The sequence below is a fragment of the Ursus maritimus genome, unplaced genomic scaffold (genome assembly GCF_017311325.1).
Source record: "Ursus maritimus isolate PB19 unplaced genomic scaffold, ASM1731132v1 scaffold_28, whole genome shotgun sequence".
In the NCBI taxonomy this organism is placed as follows: Eukaryota; Metazoa; Chordata; class Mammalia; order Carnivora; family Ursidae; genus Ursus; species Ursus maritimus.
Genome location: NW_024425341.1, coordinates 34,724,604 through 34,742,616, shown reverse-complemented (window position 1 = coordinate 34,742,616; position 18,013 = coordinate 34,724,604). Strand labels below are relative to the sequence as shown.

The window sequence follows — 18,013 nt, the reverse complement described above, 5'->3', positions numbered from 1 at the left end:
ACACCAGATTCTGTGAAAGGTCTGCATCTTTACGCGCAAACCTTTAGCTCCGGTTGAACTTTCGGGAGAAGTTCTTTCACCGAAATAAATTTATTTTTTTCATTTTCACGTAAACATCAAAAAGTGCCGGAAATGACTCTGCTCTCTGATTTTCATCTACATTAAAAAATAAAATTTCACTCAGCCCTCGGCTGATCCCTGCCCTTTGGAAATGGCTAACCTGAAACCGTGCTCTCTCAGTGCATGATGCAGAATGAACAAGGAGGGCTTTATGAAAAGTCTCGCGCTTTCAGTTCTTTATTAGCTGAGTTTTAAATACAGTAGAATTTTCCCTTTTAACAGTTTTTGGGGAACTCTCAAATATTCTGAAATATTTTTAGTTCAGGCTTCTACAGAGGCATTGAGTCCCTTTGGGGTCAGTTGGGACCCTTTCTGTCTTTCATTGGGTGAGACCAACATGGTGGAAAATCCCTACTGACATTCTCTTTCCTTCCTCAGAGCCCCGTACCTAGAAACTACCTGAACTAACTATAGGGCTTAAAAATACACAGTTTTCCTGGGCTTGGTTTCCACAGAAGTCAAGACAACAGATGTGTCATAGGGTGGGAAATCTCAATCTGACCTCTGGGAGACAATGTGTGGTGTGATGATGTGATGGAATATGGGGTCACATGGCCTGGTTTTGAATGTAGACACTTGCTAAACAAGTTCCTCGGCTGTAGAATCAAATTCTGTTCCTCAGTTTCCTCAACTGTAAGGCAGAGATAATTACATACATGGAGCTCAGTAGGTTCTCGCAAAAAACGAAACCGAGACCATGTGAACACGTGGGCAGTCACGTGTAAAGTGCCTTGGGAACTTAGTAACTGCTGGGACTGTTGGGAGAGCTGGTTGAAGAAGTTGCACGTGAGTGAGACTTTATTTCCAAAGCGCTAGTTTCTAATCCTGTGTTTAAGCGCCAGGGTTGATTGAAGCTATTTTGAGTTACCTCTTGGGCGGGCGCTAAGAGAGATGGAAGGGGTCTACTGTAAGAATTGTACCAAGAGACTTTTCTCTAGAAAAGTAGCACCGTCTCCACACACTTAATACATCTTTTGTGTACTTCCCGCTGTCTCATGCAGGGCAGTAGACCAGATCTTCTTCTTCTGTTGGCCACCCAGTCGATTGAGGTATTTGATCTCTGTGGCAGTGACCTCAGAGAACCCCGATTTCCCTTCAGCGGCACAAATGGGTGTAATTTTGGAAAGTCGCCAAAGTTTTCATTTGCCTAAGGCAACTAGAGTTCCTCTCTAGCAAATGGTGGAAATCAATGATAATAATAAGCATTAGAAGTTTCAGTCCATGGGCAGTTCTCGGTGGTCCTTTAAGAAAAAATGGCACAAATAATGGAACACATTAGGCATATCCCAAAATCAGCTCCTTTGACCTCGGAATGCATTCCTATTCTGCCAGACTCCACACGACTCTGAATCTTTCCAGAATAGACTGTCAAGATCTGGGGCCCAGTGGCAAAGTGGGGTTGGTTCCTAGTGGATTTTATTGTAGACACTCGGCAAACCCAGTGTCACTTAACAGAGAATCTTACTGGCTAGGATGTAAGGACCTTTGGTAAAGGTGGTCTGAATCCCATGGCTACAGTCTTTTTTTTTTTTCAGGAAAAGAAGATTTTCCAGATCCCTTGGATGCACGCGGCTAGACATGGGTGGGATGTGGAAAAAGATGCACCACTCTTTAGAAACTGGGCGATCCATACAGGTATTAAAGCCCCCCCCTTCGCGTATAGAAGCAGACCCTGTTTGTTGGTGCTTTCATACCTCCTTCTTTTTTTTTTTCTTTTAAAGATTTTATTTATTTATTTGAGAGGGAGAGAGAACAAGTGGGTTGGGGGGAAGGGGCAGAAGGAGAGGGAGAAGCAGGCTCTCTTCTGAGCAGGGAGCCTGATGCGGGCACTCGATCCCAGGACCCCGGGATCATGACCTGAGCTGAAGGCAGATGCTTCACTGACTGAGCCACCCAGGCGCCCGGGTACCTTCTTCTTTTTTAACTGACGTATAATGGACAAATAAAATCGTAAGATACTTAAGGCCTCCCATGATTTGATGTATGCACTGTGAAAAGATTCCCCCCATCAAATTAATTAACACATCCGTCACCTCTCATATTTGCCTTTGATTGCTTTTGGTTTTGGTGAGAAGGTCCATATTCTACTCTCTCAACAAATTTCGATTATATAATACAGTGGTAGCCATTTGAAAAAGTTTTTTTTTTTTACTACTACTCATGAAGATAGCTCTCAAAAACCTGTGGCGTGTCCCCAGACACATCCAGGACACGTGGGGCACAAACTCCATCACTCAGAAGTGATGCTTTGCCCATCCTATGGAAACTGTCCTTAAATTTCCTGTAAATGTGGGATTCTGATTATGTTCCCCATGAACTTACTTGTTCTGGAGTGGTAAACTTGGTTTGAATTTATCTCTCCAAAACGTAGTCAAGAATATATTCATTTATAACAGAATTTGAGTAGGGAGCGCTGTTTACAAGCATAGACTTTTTACTAATATTTGAGAGTCATTTGGAAAAGGGACACTCTAGTTATCTGGGCTTGAAGGCGTCCCTAGCCTGCCGGCTTTCTCTGTTACTTACCTTGATTCTCTGTTCAACCATTATTAATTTTTTCTCAAGCTCTTACGTAGAGCTGGGGTGACCAGTTTGTCCCAATTTGCCCAGAACTGTCCAGGTTTTAAAACAAAAATTCTCACATCCCAGGAATTCGGTGTCGGTCCCAGGTAAACCAAAACAGTTTGTCACTGTCGTAGCCTGAAATTAAACAGGGATCTCTGTACTACCCATCCAGCAAGCCTATGTTTCCAGAAACTTCTCTCTATTTTTCCCCCTCTTTTTCTTAACCTTCGTTCTTTTGGCTATTTTGTTAGGAAAGCATCAACCAGGAGTAGATAAACCTGACCCAAAAACATGGAAGGCGAATTTTCGATGTGCCATGAACTCTCTGCCCGACATCGAAGAAGTCAAGGATAAAAGTATAAAGAAGGGGAACAATGCATTCAGAGTGTACCGGATGTTGCCCTTATCTGAGCGACCTTCTAAGAAAGGTAGGTATTTGCTGACTAAAACAATGGGCATGTAATATATATCGTCATACCTCTGAGGTTTCTTTAGTTCCACATCTGTGGTCACTCTGAGGTGAGAACACTTGTCCACACTGTGGTTGACAGTCTTCCCTTTGCCTGGCTGGGGGAAGTGACCGTCGGGTCACCAAAGGCGGTCAGGGAAACATGTGGAATTTTGACCACATGTGGATTAAAGCGTGTACGGGTTCCTCGAGAATTCCAGAAAGAATTGCGGGGAAATGGTTCTCTGTACGTTCCTCATGAATTAACCCCAAACTATTGTTTTTGTTGTTGTTGCCACAGGAAAGAAACCAAAGACAGAAAAAGAAGACAGAATTAAGCACATCAAGGTAATCTTTGGTTGTTCAGAGAGAAAGCCAAAGTTGTGACCATTTTAATGATTCCTGTTCTGTCTCATAAAACCAAGTAACGTGATCTCTGGGAAGTATTTAATCTTTCTTCTTTGGCTCTTGTGTTTTATGTGCTTTTCATGTCTTCTCTTTGGCTTGTCCCCTCGAGCAGACTCCGGTACACGTATCCCCTGCTTAATCCAGTTTCACTGAGCAGTTTATGAATGAAATCACAAAGTCACACTGAGCTGGACCCCAACCTCCATCTGGTCCCCACGACGGTGGCCAGCTGGTCCCTTCGTTCTTGCTGAGCTCCAGCAGCCAGCTACTCTCTGATCACATTATTAGGTTTTCAGGCTATTAGATAGATCTGAAAGTCTACGAAGTATTATATACTTATATTAAAGTGTATCAGCTCTGTGTTATGCTTGTATGCCATGACAGGCCCTCAGGGTGGAGGCATGGAGGTCCGTGTGAACACCCTATTAGTGTGGTTCTCACTAGCTCTCTCTGCCCCATCGCAGAACTAGCTCTCGCGACTCCCCAGGCCCTTCCGTAGGGATGTGTGTGCGTGCATGTGTGTGAGCCTCCCAGTAGGGCTGTTGTGGTCTGGAGTCCCCTGCGGTATGAGGATCCTTGTGCCTAGATGGCGTGGCCCTTGTCAAAGAGTCAGAGAACAGCCAAATACCTGTGCAAAATTGAGGACGAGCTCCGGTTGCTAAGGGAAGAGCAGACACCACGCTCCCGGGCCTGCAGACCGTCAGAGAGAAGGTCGTCAGATTGTCTTAGGGTTCACGGCACTTGGTTTGCAGATGGAGAAACTGAGGTTCAAGGGAGTTGAGTGACGTGGGCCCAAGGGCGGTGGACATGTGGCCAGAGTCACGTGGTCATGCCAAGTATTCTGATTCCTAACCCAAAATCGCTGTCAAAGGAGCAACCCAAACTGTCCAGACAGCACGATGTTTAAAAACAAGCTGGTTGGTCCAAATAGTCAGACAACATACAACAATATTTACTTCTGATCTAAAGTCAGACTTGTGAAGGTAGATAGAATTTGAGGGGCAGCTGAGATAAAACTGTTAAAGTTTCAGAAATATTCACCTTCCCTTCAAAGTGGAAAACAAATATTTTCAGCAGAATATTTCAGTAGTGACACGTCCAGTTTCACTCTAAATGTTTTTAGTTTGCGACTTACTTTAAATATAGCACAGTACTGAGACCTAATTTCGTTTTAACTTTTTTATTGTGGATGAATTTTATGCACACAAGAAGGAGACGACTGAGGAGAATTTTCTCTGTGACCGTCACCCCAGTTTCCACATGAATAGCTCGTGGCTATTTTGTTTCAGGAGTGGGTGCCTCCATCCTTGTCCCTCCAGCCCGTAGGGATGACCAATATTCGGCCATTTTTGACTCACAAAAACCATTTCATATGGTTCAGCGCACTATTCGAAGCAAATCCCACATTGTATCATCTTTCCCCCATAACTATTTCAGTATATACCTTCAAAATATGGGCACTCTCTAAAAATAACACAGTATCATTATTGCATCTGAAGAATTAACAGTAATTCCTCAATCTCGTCAAATATCCAGTCAGGGTTCAGATTGCCAGTTGACTCATGAATGATGTCATTTTTATACAGTCTGTTTATTTGAATTAAAATCCATATAAGGTTCACATATTGTGATTTGCAGGTATGTCTCTTACATTTTTGTATTTTATTTTATTTTTAATTTTTTAAAAAGATTTTGTTTATTCATGAGAGACAGAGAAAGAGAGGGAGGCAGAGGCAGGGGGAGAAGCAGGCTCCCCACAGAGCAGGGAGCCCAATGTGGAACTCGATCCCAGGACCCTGGGATCATGACCTGAGCCAAAGACAGACACTTAACTGACTGAGCCACCCAGGCATCCCTCTTACGGTTTTTCTTAATCTATAGGTCTCCTTTGACATCACTTTTTTAAAAATTTATTTTTCCTTGCAGTTAAAAAAAAAAAACAACTAGTTATTAGTTGTATCAAGTTTCTCAGAGTTTGGATTTTTTTCTGGGGCCTACATTTTAGTGAGTGTTGTTTAGTCAGAAAAGTGTGACTTCCCCACAAATAGGTGACTTTGAAGAGTTTGCTACAATCTTGAGTATGACTATGTCATATTTACTACTATTTTTGTAGCATTTAGCTCAACGCCTGGTACAGAACAGATAATACACTTTCGATAACTAAATTGGTGTACAAATAAATAGAACGTGTGAGGCACGAGCGGGGGTTTTACACGGCAGCGCAGGTTCAATTTCCCAATCTCAGTTAATAGACAGTGAGAGTGGGGTCACCGAGGTTCACTTTCAGCAAATGTTGCTCAAACGTACCTTCCATACCCCATCGGATATCAGACGCCAATAATAAGAGAATACCACTAGTTTAGGTATATCTAAGCAAGAAAAACTGCTTGCAATGAAACCACGGCCCATAATTGATTACGAGGCACGTCCTATTTTAGGGCTGTGGACATTGGAGGAGACGCGCAGTTTAGAATTGATGACACGGGCTGTTCTCAGAAGCCCAGGACATGGCAGTGTCTTCCCTCTGGCTGCTCCGTTGAGCAAGCTGTGGAAGGGGCAGCCCCGGGTGAGGCATGGCCGTGGTGGCCCAGGGAAGCAAGTGAGAGCTTCCTTCTCAGATGGAAGTGTGTGGGTCAAGTTCCGTCCCGGCAAAGTGTCTGTTGTGAAATCCTCCGGTGACGACAGTATGGTCAGTACCTGAGACTTGTCCCTCAGAGGGACGCTGTTGCTTCAGCAGAAAGCAGGCGATTCAACGTAGAGAAGGCCAGTAGCCTTCCCGAGCTCTGTGGTTGCGGACAGCTAAGGCCATAGTGTTCATCAGATGTTTCCGTAGAACGTTTCCCAAGAGAACTCTCCAGCTTGTCCAGAATTGTACGGTTGAAGGACTTTATCCTTACCGAGCTGTTAATATGTTACTTTTCGTTGTCGCAGCGCCTCAGCTCTGAGTTAATACGCCCTGTGCAGATGTGCGACAGGAGAGACTAGACGGGCTTCCTCCGCTGAGAACGTGTGTCTCGTGTGTAGGAACCCGGTGGGAAAATTTGCTATTGGGACAAGCTCCTCCCAGTCTTCATTCAGTTCCAGCTGAAGTTTTAACTAGCAAATGATGTTTAGACCATGTGGGCTACGTGTCAGAATTTTTTGGGGGGGTCACTCAGGCAATTTATCTCCATGCTGCTGTGTTCCCTCAGCAGATAGCTTCCCCAAGACTGGGAAACTGAGGCCTACTGGCCATGGAGTAGGTGCAGAAACTCGGCCTCCATATACCTCAGTGTTCTCTTTGTGGCTAGATAGGCTCTGAACTCAGTGAGCTGTGTTTTGCTTGAGCCGGGCCTTGCCTGTGTGGGGGTCACTGGCCATCGAAGGAAATAAGACGAAGACACACTATATGGTGTGTCATCAGTGCATGCACATGTTCCAGAAAAATGTCACAGGGCCAAGATCAGTAAGGAGAGAAGGGGATAAACAGAGGGGTGGTAGCGGACATTTTTGAGCGCCTACCAAGTTCTGAGCTCTAATTAATATGTCATCTAGCTCTTCCTGGGGTGGGCAGGTCATCTCCTGTTTGCATATAGGAATTAGAGGCACAGGGAGGTGAGTAATTTCTCCAAGGTGGCACTTCCAGGATTTGAATCCAGGTCAGTCCAGCTCCCAAACCCACACTTTCACCACACCTGGTGGCTCTGGGCCTTTAGGAAGCCGTGGGACCGAGCCAGGCTTTGGGGCATGGATTGAGTCACATGGTGGTCCGTCCCCAGCTCCAGAAGCATCACAAGAAGGCCAGGAAGTTAGAGTTGCTGTTTGGTCTTCCCTGGGTGAGTCAGGAAGCTGGCTTAATTAGAGCAGGAGTCTGCGTGAGGCAACAGTGGGAAACAAAAGACCGTGGGCGGGGAGGATCAGAAATGAATACTTCCCGCCTCCTAGGATTGTTTGCAGATGAAGCATGCACGCTTTGGAACTAAAAAGTGCTTCCAGATCAAAGCATGGGTGCTGTGATGGGAACTGTATTTGAGGAGGGACAATTGAGAGCAGGTCACCTGGCAGAGAGCAGGTCCGGTCTGTATTAGTTCTGAACACAGACCTCTGGGTGGAAGTTACAGAAAAGCAGGTACTGGTTTTTAGCAGAACTTTCTAATCGAGCTGTGGGCTCTAACGGTGACTTGAGCGGGTCGAAAGCAACATGCTCCCTGTCACTGTCCGAAGACCACCTGCCAGGGCTGGTACTGGAGCAATCCTGTCATTGGTTGGAAGAGGGCTTCAGTTTTCAAACATTAATCAGATGGAAACACACACTGGCAGCCCCGGTGAAACACAGACGGGGTCAGAGCTGCCCCGGATGGAGCAGGAGAGAGGGCTTGCCTGCCTCCTGGTGCTGGCCCCCACTCCCCCCCCCCCCGCCCCTGGCGGCTCGGGAGGGTACTGCTCAGGGCTCAGCCCGAAGGCTGGGGGGCTGAAGAAGCTCGATGGGTGATGTTGTGCAGTAAGGCTTGGCTGAACTCCTCAGGCAGAGCGGAGCATGACAGAGTTGATATTTAAGGGGGAAGGGCTTTCTCCTGGCGGTAGGAAGGGAAGGAGGGGAGAAGAGCGCAGTGGCAAGTTAGATGAAGATGGTGGCCCTCAGAACGGAGCGGGGGAGACGTTGGAGAGGATGCAGAGGGTGTAGACAGGAGTGGATCATGAGCGAACGTTGGGAGTGGAGCACGGTGTGTGAGGAGGAGGGTGAGTTTAACTTGGAACGTGTTGAGTGTGAGATGACTGAGAGCTCTCTGAAGCAGATGTCAGGTAGAAAGTGGGAAATAGTGGGCCCAGAGCTCAGGTAAGTGTGGGAGCGCAGGGGTGTGGTCACGTACGCAGGAATGGTACCGCAGGCCTTGACCGCAGGTGCCTTGTCCAAGGAGAAGCTGTGTGAGAGGGACACGGAGACTCAAGCACAAGACGAAGAGGAAGGGGAACCAAGGAGAGAAGTCACAGGGAGGTTGCAATGAGAGTAGGAAGAGAATGAAGTTCCAGGGAAGGGAGGGAGGGAGGAAGGAAGGAAGGTAGGTGTCATAGGACCGGGCAGGAAGTGTCAGCCTGTTTTACTAGCGGCCTCATGATGTGGAATGTGCATTCCCTCTGGGCTACTTTTATTTATTTTTATTTTTATTTTTTTAAGTAGGCTCCACACTGGGCTTGAACTCACAACCCTGAGATCAAGACCTGAGCTGAGATCAAGAGTTGGGTGCTCAACCGACTGAGCCACGCAGGCGCCCCACCCCTGGGCTACTTTTATGAAGCCCAGCTGTCAGCCTGAAGTTTCAGTTAGTAGACAGACCTAGAGGTGTCCTTAAATTTGGCTGCAAGGAGACCGGCTTTGCACAGATGACTTAGGGCATCTCCGGCAGCGGGGGCTGGGTTGCAGATGGAAAAGTTCCGACGGCCACTGCATTTTGCCTCAAGGAAAGGGACATCTAGACAAGGGGCTGTGGCACAGGGATGAGGTGGAGTGGACTGGGAGTAGAGGCCCAGTGGCCCTTTCTGTCCTCTGACTCGGGCCCACCCCAAATCCTCCAGCAAGTGCAGCTTTTGAGACCAGTCGAGGATGTGTTCCGTTAGAGGTCTCAAGGGAGTGGCTTCTGTCCTTGGACTGACTCTCTTGTGTCAGTGTGCTTTTGCCCCAAACCCTTAAACTGCAGGCCAAACTTTAGAGAAAAGGTGCTTGGGCATAAAGATTTGGCAGAGTGAATGCGCCGGGAAGGGTCTGAACCTCCGCATAGTCTCTGTTTGGTTTTCTTTGGGGCAGAAACCAGAGTAGTTGACTGGAAACCAAAACTAGTTGACTCACGGGAGGGCCGATGTCTAAAGTCAGAAAGGGAACAGAAAGAGGAGGCCGGCTGAGGGTGAATCCAGGCCAGGCCATGGGACAGCAAGGTAGGGGACAGGGTGGGAGTGGGCACCATACAGGGCCGGGAGACGCTGGACAAAGAGCTGTCTGCACAGGTTCCGTAGAGAACTGGGCACCCCCCCCTTTTTTTTTTTAAAGATTTTATTTATTTATTTGACAGAGATAGAGACAGCCAGCGAGAGAGGGAACACAAGCAGGGGGAGTGGGAGAGGAAGAAGCAGGCTCCCAACGGAGGAGCCTGATGTGGGGCTCGATCCCAGAACGCCGGGATCACGCCGAGCCGAAGGCAGATGCTTAACCGCTGTGCCACCCAGGCGCCCCGTGCACCCCTTTTCTTAAGTTGAGTTCCTTGCTTAAAAAAAAGGTATGTAGTTGAGGTTTCACTGAGTACAGTGAAGGTCCTTGTTCTGCACCCCGAGTGGAGCCCTTTTGAAGAGATGCTGACTACATCTCACTGGGCAGTTGACTCTCCTGGCCTTGCAGAGTGACCGTACCCACGAGATGGTTTGCACTGAAGACTTCAGAAGCAACAGGGCATTTTTTTGAAGTGGGATGGGAGGAGTGAAACCATGTCCGAAGTAGTCCGACTCGGTCTCCATTGGTAGACTTCTCTCAGAGAAGGAGTGCAGGACTCAAGGGAGGGATGGGGTGGCAGGAAGACCAATAGTTCTGTCTGAATCTCTGTTGGGATTCGGGCGGGCTCCGTGAAGGCAGAAAGCTCCTGGAATAGGCTCGTGTTGCGGAACCAAAGACTGAGTTCAGTTCTTGTCTCTCCTTAGGCTAGAAGTAGTGTGATCTTGGAAAATTAATTTAGTCTCTGAGTCATAGTTTTCTCAAGTGGAAAGTGGTAGAAGTATCACTTGCCACTAATTAAACGGTAGATCATGTGAAACTCAGAGGCCTTCAGTTGAGATCAGAATAATTTAGGTTTTTAAATATATGCAAGTCTGACTGCCTCATTACTTTTATCAGAAACCTAGAAGCAGAATGAGTAAAATAAATAAATAAATAAATAACTTGACAACAAAAGAAACCCATACAGATTAGCAGGTCTTTTGATAATTCCTTCAGATGTTCTGTACGTGTCTCCTTTTGGGCAATCGAGGAAAAGGAAGTGGCGGAATGAAATCAGGGGCATGACCAGGGGGCGGGGGGAGACATGGGAAAGGAGCCCCGAGGAGGCAGCGAGAGAGGCAGGTGCCGTGAGAAGGCAGAGAATTGTAGTAACATCGGACAGTCATGTTGTCAAGAGGGACAGTGCAGTCCTTCCTCCCTGTTGGATGTGGGGTTGAGGGACAGAACTTGAGGACAGGTCACCGTACTTGAGAGCAGTTTTATTGGCCGTCTTTATTTACGCTTGCGTAATGGAAAGCATTAACTTGAGAGTAAGTGCCAGGTGCCTATTTATCGCATTTAATCCTCACATCATCCCTGGGAGGTGGGTCCGTTCTGTCCTCAGTTTACCACTGTCTGCAGGGCCCTGGAAGAGGCTCCGAGAGGGTTCAGTCAGGTCCTGCATCCAGCGTGCGGTGGAGGAGCCAGGCTCTGACCCCTGTGCGACTGCAAAGCCTGACAGACAACAGGCTTGTCATGCCAGCCCTGCAGGAGCCCGGAGCTTGAGGCTGAGGCTGGAGTGGCGGCCAGAGCAACCGCAGGCTCTAACACCGGCGTAGGGGAGGAGGCGAAGGTGGGAAGGGCAGACCCTTGTTCAGAAGTTCAGCTATAAAGGAAGAGGAGGGATGGAGACTCAAGTCACAGGCACACGACTTTCCCCAGAAAGGCCTCGTAAAAGGTGGAAATGCAAGGTGCTCCAGGAGAAAGGGGGGCTGGCCTGGGCCCCTCCTCTGTTTGCCCTTTGGTGCCTCCTGTCAGCCATGCACGTGGGAGTTGTGTGAGCACCGAGCTACGTACTGAAGTGATGTCTTCCACGCTACAGTTGGTAATCATGTGGGAGTTTGCCGGGGTGGGGTCGTGCAGGAGCAGGTAACTCCCCCTCCTTCCCTCTGTGGCTTCCCCAAGATTTGGGGTGGGTGGAGGGGGTTCATCACTGATTGCAGGCAGCACAGAAATAGACTGGTAAGTACACCCCACATGCCTTAGAGATGCCCACCACTCTGGATTTTTCAAAGCACAGGCATATCTCCCTCTGACGATCTTCTGCTCCCGTCTTGTGTTCTTTCTGCCCCACTCTCCATCTTGGTTTCCCAAAGGAGCTGTGCTGTGTGGCTTTTGTTGTCTGACTCGATTGCTATCATAGATGCAGGTGCAATCTTACCTTGAGGAAAAGCTCTCTGATCAACATGCTGAAGGTCAATGTGTACCTCGGGACTGGCTCCCCCACAGGTGCTTGGCTCTGTCAGAGGTTGGAGGGTTCAGGGACTTGAATAAACACAAGTGAGAGCTACACTAAGGACGAGGAGCTTGTTGCTTCATTAGTTAGGAATGAGTAGCCTCTCGGGCCCGCTGGGACATTCAGACACTCGAACACTCGAAAGGCATTTGTGTGAAGCCACGGGGTGGGGTTGCCCAACTGGACTCCGCTGGGGGAGGTGGCCTTCTGCGCAGTCTGGCCCATGTTACCGGCCACCCGCCCAGTGACAGGTGCTCAAGTGGCCAGGGTCCAGGGCAAACCTTACCTGAGGAGAAGTCATTCACAGAGTCCCCTGACTTCCTGTTCTTGGCCCAATGGTGGAGGCAGACCTTTTCCTCGGAAGTCATGGTAAAAGAAGTGGCAGGATTCCTTCCTTAGAAAGCGGGAGTTGACCCTTGTGAGCGCTCCCTCCCTCCGAGAAGGAGGAGCTGGCAGCTAGACACGAGGTTCTTTCCACAGTTACACAGCCCCGCTGAACCCCCAAACTGTCATCTACAGGTGTAAGCCTTTCATAAAAGCAAACCAGATGTGCTCTTACCCTTTCCTCAAAGGAAAACGAAAGTAGGCAAATACCTGGCAGCATATTCCGTGCAGAAATGTGCTGCTTTAGCTCCAGTCTGATTTAAATTCGTAGGGAATGCATTCAGGGAATGATCGTGACTCCAGCAGTGAGAAGGAAAAAAAAAAAAAGTAGACAGAGGGTAGAATTTAAGCTAAGAAAAAGGAGGGGAAAGGAAGTATTCTCAATTCTTTTTTCTTTTCTTCTTCCTAGCAAGAACCAGTTGAGTCATCTTTGGGGCTTAGTAATGGAGTGAGTGATCTTTCTCCTGAGTATGCCGTCCTGACCTCAGCTATAAAAAATGAAGTGGATAGTACGGTGAACATCATAGGTAAACTGTTTTGACATCTCATTTTTTCTCTACACGAGCAGCCCCTGGGGTCTAAAATTTGTAAAACGTGATTTGAAGTAACATAGTCAGTGGGAGGAGGTCTTGGAACCATCTCAAAATGCAAAGTTCCAGCCCCCAGACTTCAGGGCTGAGAATAAAGGCCTTTGAGGATCAGATAAAGGAACTTTTGATGGGTCAGCCTCAAGAAAATAGGCCAAGAGTGACTTCCCAGGAGACTCCAGTAGATGAAATGGGTTTTCCCCCCCAGTGATTCCCCCCCTTGATTAGTGGTTCTCCAGCTTTCAGTAAGCGGCCACATGGACAAAAGTGTTATTCTTCACTTGGGAACAAGGAGACGGGAGACCTGACCTCACGGGTCCCCTCAGAACCTGCCACGAACGTGGCGCTCATCTTATAAATGAAGGTACTGAGGCTCAGAGACCTGTGGCCAACGGCACGCTCTGATTCCCCAAAGATTCTCGAGCGCCTTCCCCAGACCAGACTCGGTGCTAGAAATAGGTTGCGGAACAGGACAGGCCCCATCCCTGGTTCCGTGGAAGGAAACAGCAAACAAATATGGCCGCAGATAACTACAGCGCTAGCACGTGTGGAACATGCTGCGAAGAACAGAACAAGGGAGGATGTCGGGGCCGGAGTTAGATGGGATGCTTCTCGAAGGACTGGCATGTCCTCTGAAGTGGGTGGGTGAGGGGGAGCCCCGGACTGCTAGCCGTGGACCCCCACGTAGGAACCCGCTTGGAGGGCTAAGGCAGTCCAGAGTGGCGGAGCAGGGGTGAGCCTGGGGAGAGGGCACGGTGGTCTGTCAGGGAGGGACGAAGGGTGGGGCCCTGGGACTTTTCCCCAGGGAGAGGACACTGGGCTTTGTTCCCAAACCGCTGGAGGGTGTGTTTCAAAACAAAATCTTTTTTTGTTGAAGTACAAGAAACAGTTAAGTGCGCAACTGTTTTACACACACACACACACACACACACACACACACACTGTAAGCCCCAGCCCTTGGAGGGTTTTAGGCAGGAAGGGGGCCAGAGTGAACTTCATCTCAGCCAGATGCCACTGGGCCACGGCGCTGAGTGATGGTGGAGGCCCTGCGGTGAGCTCGTCTTGCAGCTCCAGCCCCAGAATCCAGAACCGGGCTTTGCCCTCGGGCACCTTGTGGTCCATTAAACTCTTCTCCACTTTGTAGACTGTCAGGGCTTCCGATGCTGGTAAGAACCAGCGAGATCACGCAGAACTAGGAGAACAAACCTCCCACCCAGGTGCCTTCATTTCCTGATCCTCGGCCGAGTACGGACAGGAGGCTGCAGATGCTACGAATGTTAGCCCCCACCTCCTCGCCTGGGCTTTGGCGTTTGGGAAGTAGGGTGATGTATGCAGGGACTCCCTCGAACGCTGAGGGCTTTGGCAGAGCGCAGAGTGAGGGAAGCACGGGAGCATGTGCCTGCGGGTCCCGCTCACCTCAGTGTCGCTGAGGTCTTACAGACGCAGTGTTCTTCCCGCGTCCCCAGGGGAGTGAGGCCTTGCCTGACCAGCACTCCCGCCCCCCGGAGCGGCTTCACCCCCCCTGGGTTCTCGGCTGTCTTCCTGTCCTCAGCGGGGGCAGCCTCTGGAAAGCCTTGCCCATTCAGCCCTTTAAAAAAAAAAGAAAATATTGGCCAAGACTCCAGGCACTTTTTCTTAAGATTCAGCTGTTTTGACTGAGCTGGTTGGTTTTGAGCTCTCCTTCATTTATGAGGTGAATTCAGCCTCAGATAAAATGGCAAACCAAAGTCACAGTGGTACAGAGGTTTCTTCACTTTTTGTTTTAAACATCTGGTTGAGTCTATGGCATGTAAATTCTGTCGGGGTGATTGTTCTTTGCGCTTCCATACGATTGCTGCTGTCAGGATTGGTGCTAACTTAATGAGTCCTTAGCTCCAGGGCAAAGGCGGATGCCCAGTCTGGTTAGAAAATCACCTGCTGGATTCAGTGGGTCTCTTCCTTGGCGTAATAATAAAATAATAACGGATGGCAGTACGAGGAATCTGAATATCTCTAATTAGTTGGTGGCCCTTACAAAGGTGTGTAATACACCAAGTGCATCCGTGCAAGTATTTTAAAGAAGGGGTAATTTGTGATCATTGTTAACAGTAGCACGACCTCGGATTTTAAACCCTCCACACCGCTTTTGTCTCCACTCCCACGGTGACCATTAATTAGCCGTCCCCAGCCTTTGTGATTTGGGGACAGAGGTGAGGAACACACGGATTCTGACTCCAAGGCCAAGACAGCGGAATTTGAAAGACTCTGTCTTGACCTTTTATAAAAGTGCTTTATTTGAAATGATACCATTTCTTGCTTTCAGTTCCTGTGTCTCTGAGCCCGGAGTTCATTCCAGTTATGTGTTCAGGCACCAAGAAGAAAGCCTCCAGGTGTTTCTTTCTGCTTTTATAAGCATATATGTGGATAAGTGTTTCAAAACACTGAAATGAGTGTTTTATATGGTAACTGTTTTTCACATGATCTGTCGGTTCTTAGTGAGGGAAATAGATTGAAAACCGGTAAATTAATCCGGCGAAGGCCAGCCTCCTGGTGCGTTTTTATTCCAGACGGGGCGAAGGTCATTGTGAGTGAATCCAGTAAGTGGACAAAACGGGGAGTGTACAGTGGTCCCGACATGGGAACTCTTGCTTGATGGCTGCACGCACACACACACACACGCACACACACACACACACGCACACACACACACGCACACACACGCACACACACACACGCACACACAAGCAGGCACACACACACACGCACACTCACACACACGCACACGCACACAGGCACACACACACACACACACACGCACACACACACACGCACGCACACACGCACACTCACACACACGCACACGCACACAGGCACACACACACGCACACACACGCACACTCACACACACGCACACACAGGCAGGCACACGCACACAGGCACACACTTGTGGCTGTCAGCCGGCTGGGCCCGGGTCTTGCCGTCGTCTTGTCCTTAACAGCTCAGCGAACTTTCCGACTGAGCCAGTTGTGCTGAGACACCAAAAAGCAGCGCGGTGTCTCAGCACTTAAGACTTCTCTTCCCATGTTCCTTCTCTCCTGGATGATTAAATGGCCCAGGCGAGCACGCCCAAAGACCTAACCCTGCTTTCCTTTGAAGGGTGGCAGAAAAAGAAAAATACTCCTTATTTTTATTTTGACTTTGCTTTAGCATTGAATTCTTTTCTGTATGTGGTGACTTCTGTTTTTAGGAAGCGGAAGACGCCAGCAACATGTTGAATTGTTCTGACAATACCCTGCTGGCATCCTGCCCCGGTTAGCAGTGCTTTTGCTGAGCTGTATTGAAATCTTCTCCAGGCCAGTGTAGAAAGTTTGCAGGTGTGGACGCTCTGTCTGAGTTGCCCAGGCAGTGCTTTATAACCCCATTGTGTTTCTTGATAAAAGGTAACCCCGCCCTTCAATAAAGCAAAGACTGCCATGAAACAGGGAGGCTATTCATTACTCCCAAGTCAATCAGGCAATCCTTAGTGACTAGACATATAGCCATTAGGAAATAATGCAATTGGAATTTTGTCTGCCCACAATGCACCTTATAGGACGTGCTTTTTTTTTTTTTTTTTTTTTGGTAATGGCTTCCACATTTGACTGACTTGAAAAGTAAAGCTTGAGTAGCTCTTTCAGACAAGCTTAGAAACTCAGCTATCACCAGGGAGGACTTGCAGTTGCAAGAGAACAGATTCACAGCGTAGAGACCACCTTGGGGTCCCCGCGAGGGCCTCATGGTTATGACTCAAGGTTGGCAGCCTCTGGCACCAGAATTCGTCATGATTTGGGGGTGGTCAGAGGTGACGCGAGGCTGTAGACCTGTGTCTTCATCTTTTTCCGGTCCGTTTGTTCACTCTTCTTTTTTGCTATTTTTCCTGGTGCTTAAGATGTAAAAACTCCATCTACAAGATAAATAAGAGCTTGAGGTGGATCTTTAGATGAAAGGCCCCCCCTCATCAGGGGGAGGGAGTGAAGGTCTTCGATGCTCCTTCTCGGTGGGCTGTGTGCCGTGCTTCGTGCCTTCTTTGGGGAGGGCTGAGCTCTTTGCGTCTCAGGAGACAAAACATCCAATTGGACCAGAACTCCTAGAAAACTGTGAGCACCATGAAACTCCATGTGGGATGTGAAACCCAAATGTCCCTATATATCCAGACTCAGACCCGATAGTGCACCTTATTTTTCTTCAGGGGACTGGAGCTGGGGAAGCCTGGTCACAGAGGTGGGATGGCACGGGACACTCTCAGTTGCCATGTGCCAGCACGAGCCTTGGCAGTAGTTTGGCTATTGCCTTTCAACCTTGAGAAGTTTTTATTTGCCCAAGAAAACTGCCATGTTTTTTTATGAGGCTATATATTTCTCACCCTCCCCTCTCCTTTGCCCCCCACCTCCTTCATAATTAACCATCAGCTCCTCCTGTCTCCCCTCATATTTCTCAAATCCAGCTCCTTTTTTCTCCTTTTGGTATTTCCCCGTCACCTTCACCCTTGCCAAGGCTCTGCTTCCATTCTGCCCCCTCCCCATTCACTCACTACATGGAGGGATTTTTTTTTTAATTTTTAATTTTTTAAAATTTCTTAAAAAGATTTTATTTATTTATTTGAGAGAGAGAGCACGAGCACGGGGGCGGGGGGCAAAGAGAGAGGGAGAAGCAGACTCCCTGCTGAGCAGCGAGCCAAACTCGGGACTCGATCCCAGGACCCCGAGATCATGACCTGAGCCAAAGGCAGACGCTTAACTGACTGAGCCACACAGGCGCCCAGGATTTTTTTTTTTTTAATGCCTGTCTCACCATGTCACCATTGCCCCCAGGATGAAGACCCAAGTCTCTCGTGTCCCCAGAGTCCTGCTGACCTGTTCCCTGCTGACCCCTTTTATATTTGTTTTTGAACTTGAATTTTTCTGAACATTTTGACTTCCGTGTACCTTTCTCTTGAGAAAGCGAGGTGGGCTGTGTGTGTTGTCCTCGGGGAGCAGCCGTGAGGGCTCGTCCACACAGCACAGAAAGACGTGCACGTTTGCCAGGGAGGGTAAGCTGCCACCCCGAGAAGTCTCACCCACATGTCCTCTCCCATACCATCGACCCTTGAGATGTATTGATTAACTCGACTGAGATTTTATTGGGACAGATTATTTGCTCGCCTTTATGATAGCGCGTGGCACTGTTTTCTCATGGGAGTGCAGGCTGTGTACTGCCCCAGCCCCGCTCTTGCTTCGCCCTGACCTAGGTGGGCACCAGCTGCAGCTGGG

The 18,013-nt window shown here is 48.6% G+C and overlaps 1 protein-coding gene across 4 annotated transcripts in view; it reads left to right on the top strand.

Moving 5' to 3' along the window:
- The window catches only part of IRF2 (interferon regulatory factor 2), an 80,131-nt gene that overhangs the window by 46,669 nt on the left and 15,449 nt on the right, over positions 1–18,013 (top strand). For all 4 annotated transcript variants that reach the window (XM_008710493.2, XM_008710494.2, XM_040643378.1 and 1 more), the window contains 4 exons: positions 1,656–1,755; positions 2,937–3,113; positions 3,435–3,481; positions 12,569–12,686. In XM_008710493.2, the coding sequence (XP_008708715.1) occupies positions 1,656–1,755; positions 2,937–3,113; positions 3,435–3,481; positions 12,569–12,686 (442 nt within the window). The remainder of the gene's footprint in view (positions 1–1,655; positions 1,756–2,936; positions 3,114–3,434; positions 3,482–12,568; positions 12,687–18,013) is intronic.